At 42.1% G+C, this 20,303-nt stretch overlaps 1 protein-coding gene across 1 annotated transcript in view; it reads right to left on the bottom strand.

Moving 5' to 3' along the window:
- The window catches only part of pde4a (phosphodiesterase 4A, cAMP-specific), a 47,956-nt gene extending 36,042 nt beyond the window's left edge, over positions 1-11,914 (bottom strand). Inside the window, 2 exon segments of the mRNA XM_071533442.1 lie at positions 11,618-11,712; positions 11,714-11,914. Of these exon segments, the coding sequence (XP_071389543.1) occupies positions 11,618-11,712; positions 11,714-11,914 (296 nt within the window).
- Between the last annotated feature and the right edge of the window lie 8,389 nt (positions 11,915-20,303).

Here is a 20,303-nt window from a genome sequence, read left to right as displayed (position 1 = left end):
TTTAATCCAGACTGGAGAGAGATGAAGAGAGAGAGAGAGAAGAGAGAGAGAGAAGAGAGAAGTGTGAGTCATCCAGAGCTACCTTTGTGTCACTGTGGCTCTGTTCCTCTTCACCATCTCACTATCTCTCCCTCCATCTTTTCCTCCATCTGTCTTCTCTCTAACTCTGCTATCTATCTATCTATCTATCTATCTATCTATCTACTCATTGTGCATGATCTGTGTGTTCAATGCTGTAAATCCCCCTACCCTTTCTGTAATTTTAAATTCTGTCACATTTAATCCACTCTAAAAGTGAAATGCAGACTAATAAGCCGTCTTGGCAACCAATTCGTCATACGCATTTCCCCGCACAAAGATGGTTGGCTGGGTATTACCCTGAAATGATAGATAATTACTGATATAATGTGGTGCAATAACGAACACTGGGCAGGGTGCAGCTGAGTGAGAAAGTGTACAAGGTTGATTTGAACACACAGTAAAATGGTCCATTTAGCTTAATGCCCTGCGTTCTGCTGCATTGTGGCTGAACAAAGAATATACAGTATGCATCAATGAATTGCATCTTTCTTTGTAAAGGTTGTGTATTGTCTTTTACATTCAACCCAATGCTACAAGTAAGTGATTTATCCAGTGGTGTAGTGGTAAATAAAATGATGGGTTAGCTATGATGTCCAGTTGGTGACAAACGACCAGCAATATGAACCAAAATCAATTATACTTTCTGTCTTTTTTTATTAAAAGACCATAACACGATCAGTTTGATAACATCTTACTATGATGTATACTATGATTTTATATCATAAAGAATTATGTCAGGCTAAAAAGGTGAATAAACTCTACTCTGCGAAATGAAAAGGTGGGTAAACTGAGTTTCGGTGGGTTTATCCTACACTACACCCCTTGAGTTAGTGTATGCCATAATTGTTACAAGAACAATTAGAAAAACTGAACTTCAATTAGAGTAAAGTGATAAAAGGCTTTAACCAGGAGAATCATATTAATAATAGAACAATAGTGAGATCAGTATGATTATCCTAGATAGCAGTTAAATAGTCATTAGTGTAGGAAAGGCAGGATTATCTGTGTGGATTAATTTGTCCTGAAACTGCCTTGGAGCCATTGCCTTGCAGGCTGGCAGAGTATGTGACATGCTTGGCTGATGAGTCAAGCTGTCTGTCACTCTTATTCGTATGTCATTCATTGCCTTCCCGTCCTTCATATTCTCCCTTGTTTTTTAGGCAAAAGCACTATAATTTTAGACTTCAAAATGTTTCCCGATTCAAATGCGCTCTGTTTCCACTTCCATTCCTCACATCAAAGTCTGTTGTGTTGACGTGGCGCCAGCAGCTGCAACTTTCAACCTCTGTCCGTCTTTATTCAGTCACACTGTAGTCGCAAGACCTGACCAATAGTCGCAAGTCCTGCCCACTCATTCATCTGCTCTCTTTTGTCAAAGGCGTCTGGAAACGTTGGGTATTCCCATTTGTTGGGTTTACTATTCTAAATAAAATTAAAAAATGTGGCGATGAACATTTAAAAGATGTGTACATAAATCTTTCTGTTGTGCACATTACTGCCTTCACCTCTATTACAAAATCTTTTGTAGATGCGAAGAGGCTCTGCTCCTGCTGGATGATTTCCACATTTGTCTGTTTTGTCATCCCTCAGCTGTGGTTATGATGCAGCTCAGAGGTGCTGCTAATGTTGATAATGTTATGTTCCCGGCTACATATCTAATGGGAGTGGGGGATGCAGGAGACAAATAGCAGATGTATTTAACAGGCCGTGTTCAGCAGAGAGTCGAGTGAACTTGGGGAGCCGAGCGCTCCCTAATTGATGGCAAAATGATGGAGGAAGAAGCTGCGATTGGGTAATGAGGCCTGAGAGGTATGGTGGGAACGGCAGTCAGAGTCTAGTAGACCATTCCAACACGTCAGAGTCGGGGAATATGGGCTGTGTGAATCAGCAGTATGTCCAAACAGAATGGATGTCTCCCACTCTGCATGTCCCCAGACACATTCAGTCTCACAAAAGCATTCACACAAGCACATACTCTTACACACACACACACACACACACATATACACACACACACACACGCATACGTTCAGCCACAATAGCTCTGCCAGAACGGATCTCTGCCTGGCTTTCACAGATCAGGATTCAACAATAGCAACGCAAAAGCCTTGTGCACTGCGGTAACTATCACTTTTCACTGGCGGCACCAGGGCCTAACATGTACAGTATGCTAACTGCTGAAAACTCACGCAACTCTCAACGCAAAACAGCGGAACATGTGAGGAATCCATGACGATTTCAGCCCAGTGGTTGGAGCCTCGTGACGGCACGGCGTTATGGTGACAAACGCTTAACCATCATGATGAACACATCTTCAGGAGATGTGCCATGCCCTGCGGGGTGCAAAATGAGGACATTACACACACATACTCACACAACTCTTTCACATTCTCTCTATGTCTCTCTCTCTCTCGCTCTCGCTCTCTCTCTATCTCTCCCTTTTCTCTCACACACACACATACACACAGAGAAAGTGATGCATATCCAAATGTTCCTACATGGACTCTATGTCTAGCACGCAGAGGCAGACACACTCAATATCTTCCTTATACATATTGAAATACAGAAAGGAAACTGAAATGAAGCTCAATAAAACACTGGGAGCTGAAGCTGGTTGGTTTAATCCCATTACATTGAGTGCCTGGAGCTCCTTTCCCCCTATTTATAGCACCCTGACAGAGAGGAGGGCAGGCCTCCGTGTAAGCGTTACTGGCTTGTGCAACTGCGGCCGCATGAGTGGCACGGGACAGGACCAATCGGAGACAGAGCTCGCATCAAATTTGACGTGACAAAATACACAATTGCCAGTGATCTGTAATGACAACCGCCCTCGTTCTCCATTCTCCAGACGCATGTTCTCTTCCTCGTTTGCCACATTTACCTTCTGTTCCTCTCTGCTCTCCTTATCTTCACACCTTCTCCCTAGCGTTGCCCCCCCCCCGCCCCCACCGTCCCACCTGTTTGAGGCAAAGGATTGGATGCAGGGGTTGCCTTCTATTAAAGCAGGCTCTATACACAGAGGAGCACCCAGCTCCTTATCTGCTGCTGCTGCTGCTGCTGCTGCTGCTGCAAGTCAAAGATGTAAACCAAGATGTCTTACTGCCCTACTGTTGCTGTGGTTGAGGGTCAGGATGGAAAACACTGAACATATTTACCTAATTTTATTTATTTTCCAGTACTTGTCTTTAGAGTGTGCTGGTGCAAGTTTGGGGAGTTGGGGATCGAACCAGCAACCTCTCCCCCCCAAAAAAACTGCCAGTGAGAAACAGGAGGTGAGAGGGGATTCAGAAGGAAAAAGTGAGTGAGAGAAAGGCTTTTACTTTTTATGTTCTTTAATTAATTAATCCCCCCCCCCCCCCCCCGCCCCCATCCCCACACAAGCATACACACAAACCCACAACAACCCAAACCCTCCCGCCCCTAGAACACACACTCATACCCCATGCGCACATACACACACAACAATAACAATGAGAGAAAGAGAGAGTGTGTAAAAGAGAGAGAACTCAGACCAAGTCACCACTGGTATTAATTAGTTTTTGTTTGAGTGAACTACAGCTCCCAGCCTGCCTCAGCACCATCAGCTCCAGCTGTCTGCAGATGACCTGTGCACTCTGTCAGTCAGAGTGTAGTGGAGTGTGGTGCAGCTACTGAACAACTCCCGCTGTGGCCCCGGCCCCAGAAAAAGCCATTCAAGAGGATCTCAAACTGACAAGTAGAGCATCAAATGAAAATACCACACCGGGCCCTTGGGCCATACGTTTTTTTTTCTACCCTCCAACAGTCTGAATGGTGAGTGTTAATGTGTGAACATGACCTACAAGAAGCAGACTCACTGCTCTGACAAGTCGGGCTGTGCTCACACTTTGATCTAGCAGAGGTCAGGAACTGGATAAGTGGCTCACTTTCCAGCAAAAGAAACAGAGGTGTGCATCCACCATTAGAATGCACCTTCAGTTGGCTATAGCTATAAATCACAATGTGCTTCATGCATAATGTAAAATTCTCAAGGGTTCCCACAAACCTTGTTGCATCTGTACAGCTTGCCAGTGATGTTCTTTATATTCCTCAGACGTACCTATTGCATCTGTTTTGTTTTCTAGGGTTTCTGAAGCATTCTGATTCTATAGCAATGGCATTTATTTTGCTCTGCCTGGCATGCAAAGTGCACAATGTATTCCTAAGCACAAGCCCCAGCTGACATCTGTGTACATTCTGTATATCCACATTAAAATATACCGCAGTGTGCACACGTGACATGCACTCACTTGTAATAATTGCATATTAATATGCATTATTAAACATCACAGTGTCATATATTTTGGGAAAAAATCATTGCTGCTATGTCCAGATTAATATTCAATGAAATATTTAGTGGCAAATTTAACAATTCCTTGAGCAATTACTCATTTGATCAACAGAATGTTATTTCCTGTTGTTTGTAGAATTTTTCCAATCCAGTTCACACACCAACAGTGGAGTTGAATAAAACCAAGAATTTGCTCCTACATTCTGTCTCAGGTTTACTCTGTATCAGTTAACATTGTTTTCACAAAATGACATTTAGTCAGCATGCACTGTTAGATTGTGAACATAATGTATGTATATAAAAGGTGCTGAACAGGGGCCATATTGCCTGGGACTGTGCCAGCATGTGTAGTATGGTAGTCTGTGACATAGTATGCTGCGATTACTGCCATCTGTCCTTCCTCTCTCAGCAGGACTGCCACTCTCTCATAATCATCCAGTGAAATTGACATTCTGCCAGTAATTTTGGGCAAGGATTCTGTCCTGGGGACTTGTGTTTCGGGCAGGAGGGCTGGAAGTGATACCTCAGAAGAGACGTTGGCACCGCCAGGCTGCACCAGGCTATTGAACACACGCACACACACACACATCCACAGTTTTCATCTCTGTCTGCCCATGCCGGGTCCGGTCTCCATCCTTTTCAGCACTGATTTGTTTTGAGTTCTTGATTCGAGCTCTCTTCGCCCGTGTGCGCTTCCTTGATGTACCTTGCAGTAGTTTGGCGTTCTGCTCTGCTCGACAGGTATGCCGTTTGTTTTTTCTGCTCCACTATGCAGTGGTAGCGAGTGTGTGCTTGCGGGGCGGCTGTGCTGACATGCAGCTGACAGAGGTTGGTCCGTCTCCGTCACTCAGACAGATCTCCGCTCAGACAGCAGCCTAAAGCACATTTCAGTGGGGTCGTCCCCTCAGTGGCGTCACTCTGTGTCGAAGCATCACAGCGTGAGAATAAGATTGGGGGCTGATATGGATCCAGTGGCTTATGGTGCTCTCTCTCTCACCTAGTTTGCCACAACATGGACACAACAACCCACTTCACACCTCTATATTGCTAGGAAATCTCACACAGGGAGACCAGCATGATCAGATCATGTTACAGTTCTCTCTCAAGCACAGGAGTTTGTCTAAGGTGTGAAGATCTGTCTGATGCCCCGAAAGACTGGCACTCTATTGCATTTTGAGCTGGTGTCAGTGAATATTAAGTGCTGTTCCCTATGGCTTGAAGAAAGAATTACTACTGCTACTACTACTACTGCTACTACTACTACTACTATTAATCTATTACTACTACTACCACCACTACTAATAATACTACTACAACTACTACTGCTACTGCTACTACTATTACTACTAGTAGTACTGCTACTACTACTAATACTGCTGCTACTACTACTACTACTACTACTGCTGCTGCTACTACTACTACTACTAACAAGTGTTTTACAGAAGAACTATAAAACCAAGGTAAAGCTCATTCTGAATTTACACATGGTGATTTTAAGAGAGATATGTGTGTATTTCCTGGTTGATGGTTGTTGTCATTTGAAAACATAATTACAAACTGAAGTCCCCTCTACTGGGCTGCTCTTTGATGCACAGCTCTGTTTGAACTTCCTCTTTATTGGTAGCCGATTGCCAGCCATATCTGATGATGAAGGTGATTGTGTATGCTGCGCCCTTGAAGTCTGTGGATTTTCAAGAAATGGATAGAGCATGAAGAATAATGCACATGAAAAATCGGTATCACATACAGAAGCATACCTTTAGGGAGAGGAATATAGGAAGACATGAAGCGCTGCACACTGTCAGTGGTGGGCAGTTTATTCCACCACTGGGGATATGAAGATTTGCGATTCAGAGATGGCTTACGGGAGGGAGAGACTCTGCAAGCAGCTGATGATCTCAGTGGACAAGAGGGGGAGAGTGGGATGAAATGATAGATTTATGATAGGGAAGCTGTGTGCTTAATGCAGCTGTAAGCAAGAACAAGGCTATCAGAGGGAATCTCAGCAGCTTCAGGGAACCAGTGGGAAGGGCCACACAATAGAGAGACAAAGCGGAGAAAAGAAATAGAGATGGAATCAATAGTCTCCATTTATAGTGGGGAGAAAGGAAATGATGAAATAATAGACTAGAAAAGGGAGAACTGCAGTGATCAAAGACGGTAATTTTAATGGACAAAGGAGTAATACACGCAATATTATTAGATAAGAAGAAATCAAAAGGGGCCCACATGAGCTATCAGAATACAGGAATCTTGACAGAGGTAGAGAGTGAGGAACTGAAACCGCCACATACAAAACAGAGGTAGAAAAGGCCAAGTACCGGAGACCGCTGAGGGGATTCAATGGACAGGACGATAAAAAAATAACCGACAGGAGATGTAAATAAGCACACTAGCTAAACAGCTAAACAGAGAGGCAGTAGTGGTTAACAGGTGAACTTTTTGTGAAACTTGGACAGGCAACAGCGTTCCTGGAGTTGCCTCAGAAATGTTGCTTTAATCACATGGAAACATCTTGTTGCCAGGAAAAATCTGAATAGATTTTTTTGATGTTGTTGCCCACTTTGTTGCCTCTTGCTGGGAGTGTTGCCCATCTACATTTGCCAAAAACAAATGACTAGTGTATCAGCCACTCTAAGAGGATTCAGTGTAGAAATTAATTAAAATACAAAGATACAAAGAGTCTAGTCAATTTACAAGGCATGCTGGCTGTGCTAAACTGAGTGAGGTAGAAGTGGATGTGGGTACCAGCGGTGTAAGTATCTGAAGAGAGTGCACAGCAGGGCCTCCGTAGAGCCTGGGAGAGCCTATGGGCATCTCCAGTGAAACAAAGTAATGAGCAGAGAGCAAACACAAAGAGGGACCTTGGATGAGAGCCGTACATCCCCTTAGAGCAAACAACCTGTTTGGTGTCAGTGGTAAAAGACCTTGGAGCGATATTACCTGAGATCCCTGGATCAGTGTGAGCCAACCAACACTGAGCTCCCTTCCAGTATATGAACTGCCTCCAGACACTAATTAGAGCTGAAAGTAGCGAGAAAGCACAATGTATTCACAGAAGAGCGCAATCTGTAGCTTAAACAGATGGTTCCACTACACAAATTAAACAAGAGGTCCATTAGTTAATGTTATTAAAAACACATTTGTTGGGATAATTCCTGAATGTGAACCACTGTCTGCATGTGCCTAGATATTTCTAGAGTATATAAAATGGAAATGTAATGTGTGATCAGCAAAAACAATACTGCTGTTGTGGTGATTAATTGGAGGTGTATCCCATTAAGTTCTAAATTATTATGGCAGCCGGCCAGTCAGCGGACAAAAGAGGCAGCATACAGCGTACCAATCAGCTGTGGATACCAGCTTGGGAAAAAGAGGCATAGAGAATGTATGAAGTGGTAGGGAAGGTAGGGAGGCTTTGGTTGAAAGTGTTGCAGAGGACTGAGTAGGATACCGCCACACTCCTGTGATTAAACACTTCAGTCTGCAAAGGTATATTATTATTCACTTTTTCACCTCATAAACATACAAGTCATAAAGCATACCCAGGGCTATGACATACATACTGAAACATTATACAGTAAAGCCCATCAGTGCCTGTAGGCTTTGCCTTTTTTGGGTAAATGAAATCTATTCTACAAATGCACAAAACAAGTAACCATAGCAACAGAATTGCGGTAAGAGCTATTCCTTCAGTTCAGTGTCAGTCATTCATTCTTGTGTTGGAACTTCCCAGAGCGTATTGGGCATGGGACATGATGACTGATACACTCGCATTAGCATGCTCCGACAAAAGGATTGACAAGACGGTCGTACAAAAGACACTGGGAGCGGGGAGAGGAGGCAGACTGACACACTTGGGGGCGAAGCTGATTGCCACTAAGACTGCCATTTTGTCGGATACATTATACAGCCAAAAATAGACAACTGCAAACAATCGCAGACAATGATTTTTCAAACAATTATGAAATGACACTCAGAATCCCTCTTGTATACCCATCTCTAGTTTGGCGAGTGTTGGGAGGGCTGCCTCTTCAAAAAAAGCAGGCTATCAATTATAGTAACACAATACAATCCGTTCTTGTCCAAACCAATCTCACCAGCATCTCTTGAGGAGATTGATTCTCAAGACCACCCAGATGAGGTCTTCACTGACTCTTCAGTGATTGAACGGTCTGCGTGCTCCAGACACCAAGGTCAGCAGCTAAGTCGATGGGTATCCAACCAATCACAGAATACTGAGTAAGGCGACTTCACGTCCTCCATGCTCCAATAGTACAGTGACATGCATGGGTATGGCACCGGATGGCACTTAGGTTCCTTAATTTAAATTTTTAGAATGGAAAAAAACAATTACCCTCCAAGGTACAAACACTGGAAATGTATTTGTAAGTCATATCTATAAAAAAAAAAACATTCAAGACCATGTTTCCGCTAAACTGTTGCTGACTTACGTATGTTTAGTTTGTCAAGCTGGCCTAATAACAATATCTTGTCATTCCTCCACTTGGCTCCAGAAACTCAGTTGATATAAGTGGGTTTCAAATTATTGGGACAACTGCTTGTAGGGATTTTGCCATACCTCAGGGTCTAGTGAAATGATGTTGCTGGACATTCAATGCATGTAAACGAGAGCCAAGGCCCAGCAAGTGCCATCAGAGCAGCAGTGAGACTGCGAGGTCAGATATGCGTGAAGCTGCCTTCCATAGCCTGGACTCAATGCAAACTAGCCCTGGGCTAAAACCAGAGCTGCTGGATCCACATAGTTCATAAAGCTTGATAAATCCAGAGAGGAGCTGAGGCACCTAGCTCACAGCTTCCGTTATTCGGACATCAGCATAGAGGCATAATATTGCTCTAATAAATGAAAAGAATGAAAATAAAATGTCGCCAACGGAAGTCCCTCTAGCCCCTTACTGATATGAAAACAGATAAAATAAGGCTTATTACAATCTATATAGGCAGCAGCTCAGACGCTATCCAGTCAGTGCACAACCCACTCACAAATACCTCCACACACACACACACACACACACACACACACCTTGCACACTACATTTCAGAACCACTAATAACATACAACATGTATTTACCAGCCTCCATTCCTGCACACACCCTCCTTTCTAACCACTGTGCAGCACAAACACCCGCAATCACTCACACACACTGTTTCACTGATGAGCTATGGCACATATGCACACATTCGCTCATCACAAATATATATTATTCTGGCCACAAATGTGCGCGCACACAAACACACACACACACACACACACACACACACACACACACACACAGTCACAGCCAGCTTGGTGCGCTCTCAGAATGGAGCTTGTCGGAATGGAGTTATTGTTTCTCTCTCTCTCTCTCTCTCTCTCTCTCTCTCCGTCCTCTCATGGTGTGCCGCCCACAGAAGGAGAAGGGCAGGCAGAGTCAGTCCCACTGCACTAAAGAATTGGACTGCCTTAGAGCATGTCCTGGGGACTAAAATACAAATCAGCTCTTCCTATCCAGTCAGCTGGAGTTGGCCCTACTCCCAGGGGCCTGCCATGAAGGCCGTCTGTGGCATAGAAACAAGAAAAAAAATAAATAAAGAAAAACGTACAGGAAAGGAACCAGGACTGGGCCCCAACAGCCCCCATGGGAGCCACCACACTCCCAGGGCTGCGTTATTAGTGTAATAATCACCCTGTTTATTGCGCTGCTCCTGTGGAAGCAACACATTTGGCCTTCCTCAGTGAGGGTGAGAGGGAGAATAAGGGAAAGTGAGTCACAAGCAATCCGACGTAAACTGACTCTTTCGCTTTACAGGCATCCAGGAAGAACATCTGGGGATGTTGGAATGGGTCAAATGGACATAGGACATAGGTGGAAGAGGTCACACAGAGAGAGCAGCTTTGGCAAACCAGCAGGAAACTCTCTCTCTCTCTCTCTCTCTCTCTCTCTCTCTCGCTCTCTCTCTCTCTCTTGCACTGATACTTCAAAAACAGGCATACCTACTCATACGACATATGACAAATAACCTAAATGAGTCATGTAAACTGCTACACCCGCGATGAGCTTTGCAGTAATTCTTTTGGATGTTCTTGGAGAAATTGTCGTACGTTTTAGCATTGCACTGTGTTTAAATGCAGCTGTTTCACAATAGAGACAGAAGGAGATGCTGCATTCAAAGTAATTTGTTAAGAGATTACATTGAGCGATTATTGTTGTGTAGGGACAAAGTGACATATGTATTGTTCCATGACTCATTCGATGAAATGCTTTTCACAGGGATTGCTCCAGCAGGCTATGCACTAATCTGCTCGATTAACATACACCGTGCCGTTTTGATTTAATAGCTGGTAGACTTATTAGCTGGTAGAATTTAAATATCATATAATTCTGGTGTTAGCTTTGTCTCCAATACTATGTCTGTCAATCATTTTCATCAATATCATCCTCAGTGCAACAAAAGCTACTGTCATCTAATATTCCATCCTTTTATGATGGTAGCCTATAGCTTTCTCGCAGCTTTCTGCTTGGTGGTCCAGTGACACCTGGCCAGGTAGGTGTCACTTAACATTGTGATAATTTATTCATCCCTGTAAAGTGATTCTCTTTTCACCACCCCCACCCACCTGACTCCATATAGGAGTCAGAGGTCAGGTTCAGCTACACAGCAGCACCAAAGGAGCTGGTAGGGAGTCAGTGTCTTGCTCAAGGACTCTTCAGCAGTGGGGGTTGAATCTCTGTCCCCAAAACTCCATCTATGGACAACAGGAGGCTGATAAGGGCCTTGACTACAATACAGTGCGCACAGTGGCAATATCTTAGTCAAGCATGCACGCAAGAACGCACCCACTAGACCTTTGATGCCACTAAAGCGACTCTGCCTGATGTCCCGTATCAACTCGGTAGCCTGCATTTAACATGAGGACGCTCTTAAAAATGTTATTGGTATTTGCCGATGCTGCTCCTGCTTTTCGAGTGGGCGGGCTGGTTTGCGCTTCAAACCCATCTGACACAGTCTATCCAAAGACGCATAACGCATCAGCACCGAAAACCCACGCGTCCCGCCTCCCGATAGAAAGCGCTTCATATCAGTTAACCCTTCAGGCACACTGCGTTATTAAGCACTCATTAAAATGCCCCCCTCCCCTCCTCCTGTTTACGCATATGCCTTGTGGGCTCTCGTGGGCTATTATTGGGATGTTTGGGATGTACACCCCCCTCAACATTGCCTACCGTTTATGCCCGACACTGTTTCCGATGGATGTGTTTGTGGTCCCGTGGAAGGAGGATGGCCAGGACATCCGAGACTTCTTCAGTCCCGGTCGGTCCGCTCGTATCCACGGCGTCCGAGCGCTCCATATGCCGGTGGTGGTGCCGGTCGGTGTCGGAGTAGCCCCGGTGTTTGATTTTGATCGGGGTCCGCGGTTGTCTCCAAAGATGCTGCGGTGGCTTCAGGGTCGCCTGCCCTTCCCGGGGAACAGGGAGCGACAGGGAAAGGCTCTTCTTCGAGCATGGTGGTGGTTCCATCATAGTGCAAAAATTAAAGATCCCTTTTTATATGTATCAACTTATTGATTCAATAATATGGCTGTATTCATTTATTTCAAATGCTAAACAAACGTCTCATGTCCGTCACTGTCACTTGATCTCTGTGCCCCCGTGGTGGAATAAATCAAAGTGACCAAGTCCAGTACAGCCCAGATCTGAATCTTGCTTTCTGTAGGTATAACATCAAAACGCCGTCTAGCAACTATCACAGTGGTAATGTGAAACCAGAGTGGACAAGTCATCCAAAAATCATTAATCTCATTTTTTTTTTTTAGTGGTGATCAGTTTTAATTTAGCCAAGAATCTCTTCTTCTCTGCCGTGATCCTCACCAGTCCTGGGTTTTGGTGATGAGAGACCGGTCCTGCTGCTTCTCCTGAAGTTGACGCCTCGTCGCCCATGGCGCAAAACCAGATTATTTATTTTACTGAATTTATTGCTTGTTATCAACCTCTTATTGCAGAGACACAGATCGCCGGCGCTGGCTTCTGTGTGGTGTGGTATTATTGCTGCCTGTATCTTTCAGCTGAGCTTCCAAGCAATTTCCATAAAAGTACTCTTATCTATCACGGTTCACGTAGAGCTACAGCATCTCAGTGCGCACATACCCCGCAGAAGTCTCCAGTGGCTCCTCCATGGAAATGTTTGATCCAATAATTTCAGTGTGATGTTAAACTGGACTCAATAACCATTTTCTCCTCATTAAATCATGATGGTCTATGGAATGGTTGGGCACATCCAAAACCACATGCGATCCTCTGTTCTTTGCTGTCCCTCTCTTCTTCAGATTTCTATTGTCACAATGCATCATAAAAAAATGACACAAATTAATAATTCCTGTGGTTCCTGTGTTCCTTTCCAGTGTGAGTATTATCTTCCCATTCTCTTATGTGCTGGAGTTCGACGACAAATATTTATCACAACGCTCCTCTCTCTCTCTCTCTCTCTCTCTCTCTCTCTCTCTCTCTCTCTCTCTCCTCTCTCCTCTCTCTCTCTCTCTCTCTCTCTCTCTCTCTCTCTCTCTTCTCTCTCCTCTCCTCTCTCACTCTCCTGGCAAGTCCAGCCTGTGGTGGTTTGGCTCCTCAATGGTTTGTCAGACTGTGGGTTGGGGGGGTCGTAGTGTGTGTGCGCGCGTGTGTATGTGTGTGTGTGTTGGGGGGTGGGGGTGGGGGTGAACCTTTCATTTGCTCATCCATTATTTTTTTGCCCCAGCTGAATGCATGCATTCACTGCACATTTCCTTGACAGAAAACAAACACAACAAATTGCTCAAATGATGTCATCTATGCTAGGAGCTTATAAGATCAAGCATGTTATCCCAAAATGCCACTATTTGTGATTTTACCTATTTGTAGCAGAATTTCCCCTGTCGCTTTGACTTCCCTGTCTGCTTGAAGAGACCATGTTCATAAAGTATGTTCACCCCCTGGAGTGACATCACTAAGCCCTCCCAGACCATCCCATAGTGTTTGTGCACATCATGCAGTATTTTTTTTAGATGAAGAACTAAAGTAAAAGTGGTCATGTTGCTTAGAGAGCTGAGCATGGCACTAACATTGCTGGGGTCAAGGGTGCGATTGCTAATAGGGCCACCACTGCACCCAGGGGTGCGGCTGCACCCAGGCCCGCGACAGTGGGGGGGCTCATCACAGGCTCTCTAAATACAAAATGGACCCCCTGGCATTCAGATGTGAATTACTGACAAATTCATTATTTAATTTATTAATAATTGTATATTTACTGTAAAGTGTAATTGTGTAAAATTAGTGCTCATTATTCACTAAATTTAATTGCATTCAGTCCATTCTGTGATGTGGCCTGGTTGGGGTACAGGGGGTTAGTGGGGGGTTACTGCATGGATAAAAGAACATGCTGACTTTTGTCAAAGTCTGTGATCAATGTTCACTTCTATGTTTTTTGTAGTATTAAGGCTGCTGCAGTGCATTTGAAATGTAAAACCAGATCACAATCTTAAATTATCAAAGACGTAATTTAAAAAATATTTCTTTAAGTATTTTCAGGTGTATTTGAACATGTAATCCATTGGGCTTAATTTATAATTATCAATTCTGGGATAGGCTCCAGCCCCTCACCCCACCCCCCGTGACCCTGAATAGGAATAAGCAGGTATGAAAAATTAATTAATGTAATGTAATTTAATTGCTAATAAATACTACAGTTCATTTGCATTTTCTAAAGATAAAATCCAAGTTATTGTCTTTTTTTCTTTGTTTTTTTTATGGCTAGCTTATTAGCATTGGTACTGTCCTTTTGGAGTGAGAGCTGTCTTCACATTCTTGGCATTAAGTCAAGCTTCTACAAGCCAGCATCAGACTCTGACAAGGATATCAAGGTGCAGCCGAGGTCTGGAGGGTGTCCAGTTTGGTGACATGAGGGTGGCATGTCTGCTGTTTGCAGATGATGTTATATCCTTTTTGCCTCATCGAACACAAAAAGTGTCATGTCCCATTCAGGCCCCAAGAGGAGGAGTTCAGGCATTCACAAGTGGGCCTAAAAGGGATGCTGAGATTGATCACTGGTTAGGTGCAGCAGTTGTAGTAATGTTGGCATTGTATAAGACAGTGGTGGTAGAGAAAGAGCTGAACCACAAAGCAAAGCTCTCACTTTACCGGTCAGTCTTTGTTCCGACCCTCGTCTATGGTCACAAGATTTAAGTAGTAACCGAAATAATGAGACTGTGGATACAAGCAGCTGAAATGAGGTTTCTGTGCAGGGCGGCTGGGCTCATTCTCCATAACAGGGTGAGGAGCTCAGCTAATAAGAAGTCTAGGAGGACCTCAGAGTCAAGCCACTGCTCTGAAGCATTAAGAGGAGCTAGTTGATGTGGTTTGGAAACCTACAGCTCCCAGCTGACCTGGGAGTGCCTTGGGATTCTGGGACATCTGGGCTGCTCCACTTGTTGCCACTGTGACCCTGACCTGGATAAGCGGCTAGAAAATGGATGGATGGATGAATGGATGGTTGGATGTAGTGTAAACTTCTGAAAGCTGCTGCTGCTCTTCTCCTCCTGCCAGTGTGCCAAAAGTGCACTCTGAATGCTCAAAGGGAGTGATGCTTTGTAAAGTACGAATAGGAATACTGACAGCTGGAACAGCCTGGTGCCAGAGTACGCTCTGATGCTCAGAGCCAATTTATGGACACACACAGCAATTAAATGCTTGCTTTGCACTAATGGCCGTGCATGGAAAAAAAAGCATCGACACCATCCCAGGAAGGTGTCAAGCTATGGGCACATTATACATTGGATAGGCTAAGGCCGGCAATAGGGTGAGTGTAGCGTACTTATGGTTTATTTTGATCTGATCTATTTTGAGTTTCATTCCAAAAAATACAACATCCACTTAATGTAAAAAATGTTGCTTGAAGTTCATCATTAAATTTTTCACTTACAGAGATGATTCCATTGTTAAAATAACTATGGTACACTAACATTATATTCTGAGTTGTACTTTGATGCTAAAAATGTGTTTGTTAGAATAGGCTGTGTGTTGCCTTTCAAATGGTGGCTATCAGTAGGAGATTAAAAAAAAACTGTGCTGCTTGTGTTGCCAGTTCCTGACTTGTTTGTATTTCAAGGCAGTGGTGTGCAGAGGAAAGGTCAGGGGTGTAATTGCACCTGCCCCTTTTGTTTGTCGTGACCAAGTCTCCCTTCCTGACTGAGCAGATAAAACTATTTTGTTTTCAACCAAGGGAACTCTACTGTCACGTTTTGCCAGGGACAGCCTTCAGAAAGAAACACAGCACAAGTCTTTTACTTGAGAAGCTGTGTGGAGGCCTATATGTGGGAAGGATGCTGGAGGGTGCCTGGGAGCGTTTGCCCTTTTAAAATAATGTTACAGACAGAAGGTGCGTCGTGACTGGTCTTACTATTCACTGGTCTCATTTTTCATTCACTCCAAAGTATAACCACTGTTGTCTCATTTGGGTATTTCTAGAGCTTCATCAAGACAATATAACCTTTATAGCCCCAATCTTTTCTTGGGAAGGCTAAGTCACATTTGAGCTACACACATCTAGATTATCAAAGATTGTAGTTTTATCACCAAATACATTCCAAATACATTTAAAGCTTAAATTAATTATCATGCAGCCCTTATCAGTCCAGATCAGCTCTGTCAATCAATTTCAGATTGACAATTGAGCCTTTAATTGTTTCCTTAAGATGTTAATACATTACAAATATGTTGCAAAACAAATCAACAAATCTACATGAGAACACAGAGCCAATGATTACACATTATCATGATTATATTCCTATTATAATCATATCTATGACTAAACAGCAAAGTTAGAACAAAGATAAATAACAACTCTTTAATTGTAATGTTATTTTAAAAATCATGGAATACACTAGAGGACCATACAAGATGCACAAGATGTACCCTCACCAAGTTCACTGATGCCACTGCTTCACTAGTCACAGCTACTCATCAAATATATATGATTGCATTTAGAAGTCTACATTATTCAGATTGTAATAATTCTGATAAAGCCATTGTAAGGGGCTGAGGAGAATCATGGTGATGGTCTGCTACATTCCCGCCCATTGGCTCCATCCAATGCTGACTGGCAGAACTACAGTGCAGGCAGCTCCAGCCTCAGGCCACACACCTCGGGCAAGTTAGGCTTATTAGCTGGAGCTCAACAGAGACAAAAGGCGGCTGCCCTCAGTGTGTAGATGGCTGTGGCAGGAGAATAACTGTGTGGATGTTGGATAGCAGGGGTGCCACTAGGAATTAACTGAAAGTCCCCCTTTTACTTGGGGTCCCCTGAAAGTGGTCCTCTTTTTCTCACCACTAGAGGAGCTCCTGCTGGGTAGATTGAGATGGAAGGGAAGGACATGACTGGAAAAAAGAAGGGGGAAAGCATAGCAAGAGTCTCCCCATTAACGCCAATTAAAATTCCTGTCTCTCCCCATTAATGCCCAATTAAAATTCATGTTTTCTGTCTCCTCCTCCTGAAGCGGTCATAATTGTTTCTGTATTCTGAAAATAAATCCAACATCTTTGTCTCTTTGTCTTGTTGTTTTTGAGAAACAAATTGCATGGCCATCAAAATCCACTTGTCTTAAGCCACTTAAAGTTTGAAAGCTGCTTGCATGCTTTGTCATATTTTCCCACGCTGTTTTTAGAGAGTTTTGTGTATTTTTAGTGCAGAGAGATGCACAGTGAATCTGGTATTTTCAACTTTTGGTATTTTTGCCTACATTAAAGAGATAAAAACTCACACAGTGTTACCAGACGATTGCTAACATTAGCTTGCTAGCTATTGTTTTGTATTTTTAACATCACAACAATCAATCCAATATAATTCCTGACCTGTTAGCATTTTGTGACCCTGGATCAAGTCACTTTTTATTTATTTTTTTTATCATTGTGCAGTGGTTGGACACCAGAAAAAGAAACAAATCTCAATTACTATGGGGTGCCACATGTGACAAAAATATATATATATTTTCAGGTGAAACTTTTCCATTATTTAAACAAAATATAAAATATCTCACATTTAAGCCAACATTAATTTATTTTCTTAGATTTATGACTATTGTGAATTTACTTTATTATGATACTTTTAATTAAATTAGTTAAATATGTTATAACAAAACAAAATATTTGATGAACATATTAACCATTTCACAACATTTATTAACCATATGGAAATGTTCTTAAATTTAATAAATGTTTGATTTTTTTCCCCAATATTTAACAAATGTGTAAAAAGGTTTTTCCACATTAAATAAATGTTTGATTTTTTACCCCAATGTTTAACAAATGTGTGAAAAGTTTTTCCACATTTAATAAATTAATAAATTGGATTATTTTCAACATTTAGCAAATGTGTATTTTTTTTTTCACATTTCATAAATTAAATGTTTTTTCTTCATTTAAAATATGTGTGAAAAGGTTTTACATATTTATTAAATGTCTGAATTATTTCTATTTTAATAGATAAGTAGTCTAGTTGCATTATCATGCAATTATTATTATTATGAACTAATTTAAATAAACACAGACACATTGACAGTGTTTGAGGTGGCACCCGTCCGCTGCCCCAGGACTTCCCATGCTGCTTCTATAGTGTCAGTTAGCACCCACATCTTCCTCTAACACCATGAATCACGAAAGGGCGGACTCTGCTGCTTGTGGTGATGCTGGCCATGGGCTGAACGCCAGCACAACATCACAGCCAGTGTTCAAGTAGTTTCCCAATCATATGTTTGGTCAAACAGCTCAAGCATTCAATCCAACTTTGTCAGTACATAGAGTCAGACAGGAAAACTAGCTGTCCCGCATTGTGCCAGCTATAAAGGATATGGTGTGATAACTCCCTCTACTGTTGCCAAGGTTACAGTTTTACAGTTTTCTAGTGTCCATCACTAGAGATGTATGTGTGTATTTTTATTAGCCAATTTATTAATGTTTTAAACATTGCAAACGTACGGAGCCCCTAAGGGGACATGGGCAAAAAAAAAAAATCTTTAAGTTTTTGGTGCGCACAGAAAACTATCTGGTGCACACCAGAAACTTTCTCTAACTATCTGGTAATAATTCAGACATTTAATAAATATATAAAACCTTTTCACACATTTGTTAAATTTTGAGAAAAAATCTACATTTATCAAATGTGAAAAAATAATTTACACATTTGTTAAATATTGGAAAAGAATGGAACATTTGTTAAATGTAACAAAATTTCCAAGTTTAGTATTTCAAATGGTTCAGATATTTATCAGATATTCTATTTTGCTATAACATATTTAAGTATCATAAATTCAGAAAAGTAATACATTTTAGAAAATTAATTTTGGCTTAATTTCTGATATTTAGCTTAAATAATGGAAAATATGCACCTTGTGTTAGATGTTTAATTGAAACTAAAAGTATGTGATGATAGACTCAGAGTCAGAGGTGAGAGTGGGCTTCTTAATGTTAGAGAACCCAATCCCTTCCCCTCCCCAGCAACTCTATTTTCTATCTACAGTATACTTTTGAACTGGACTGGAACTCTATTGAGTCCCAGCCCCTAACTCCTAATCCAGAGAGGGACCAGACATGGTCTAAAATGCCAGGTTTTTTGTTTGTTTCTTGTCCAGTTTCTTTTCTGTTCTTTTCGCAATAAAAGCTTCTGGCCATTAATCAGTGGATGCCTACATCTCTCACCATCACGTGTTTGATCATTGTTCAACCACTCTACTTTTCCCATTTGCACATTAGCCCATTAGCTTCACTGGTTCAGTGAAGAGAGGCCAAAGTGAGACCTACATTTGGTGTTAGTTCAAAGACGAGCAGCAGCATTTTTGACCAATTATAGTCGAGCCTCAGAAGCTTGGCTGAGGCAAGTGAATAAAGCATTGCAGTAGTCCAGGCGCGATGACACATAAGCATGAATAATTTTCTCTGTCTTGAAAAAACAGAGCAGGCCTCATTTTGGCAGCCTTTCTCAGCTAAAAAAGCATAATGAACTAGCTTTTTGTATGTTGCTCAAAATTCAAAAGTGGGTCAAAATATGGCAAAGTTAAAAAATGTCATGCTGTTAAGGGTCTAGTAGCTACTTCACGGACATTAGAGTTTTCTTGATGCACATCCACCCATAGTGAGCTTTTAGTGACAGCCTCAATACATCTTTGTTTTAATTACTGTTTCAATTACTGTGATTGGCTATTCACTCAAAGTGATGCTATACATCAAATTTGGTCAGATTTAAATGGAAATCTGGTAGCCTTTAAATATAAATCCCAACAGTGGTGCCAAGTATCATAATGGATGTTGAATACATCTTTGAGTTATAAGCCATTACATATATATATATATACTGTATATATATATATGTGTGTGTGTGTGTTTAGTAATTGCTTAACCAGGAGAAAGTGTACCAGATTAAATGAAATCTAGAATTATTATTGTGATCATTGTTGTCCAGAGCACATGCATTAGTAGCATAGCTTTCATTAAGACAATCTTTAGAATCAGAATCAGGTTTATTGCCAAGTAAGTTTTCACAATACAAGGAATTTGCCTTAGTATGGAGGTGCATACAATAAACATAAACATGGAGAAAAATAGTAGGGATAGGTTAAGAGGAAGTACTGCAAGTCAAAAAGTCATAAATATAAACATAAATAATACAGAATATGAAAAAGAAAATACAATAAAAACATAATAAAAAAATATGTGCAATATATCTGTTTTTTAAAGTGAAAGAAAAAGATGTACCGTTTGTGCAGGAATGTGCAAAATATTGACCAGAGAATGTGCAAAGGTTAACAGTATGGAGTATAGAGGGGGGGATAAGGGTCCGTGTCAGTGGGGGTCCCGGGGCTTGTTGATGAGGCCAGCTGCAGACGGGAAGAAA

The sequence above is a fragment of the Centroberyx affinis genome, unplaced genomic scaffold (genome assembly GCF_046629955.1).
Source record: "Centroberyx affinis isolate AG114_WGS23_722 - 3 ecotype Tasmania unplaced genomic scaffold, CSIRO-AGI_Caff_v1 ptg002364l_1, whole genome shotgun sequence".
Taxonomy (NCBI): domain Eukaryota; kingdom Metazoa; phylum Chordata; class Actinopteri; order Beryciformes; family Berycidae; genus Centroberyx; species Centroberyx affinis.
The sequence above is the reverse complement of the archived record's forward strand: the minus strand, read 5'-3'. Positions and strand labels throughout refer to the sequence as shown.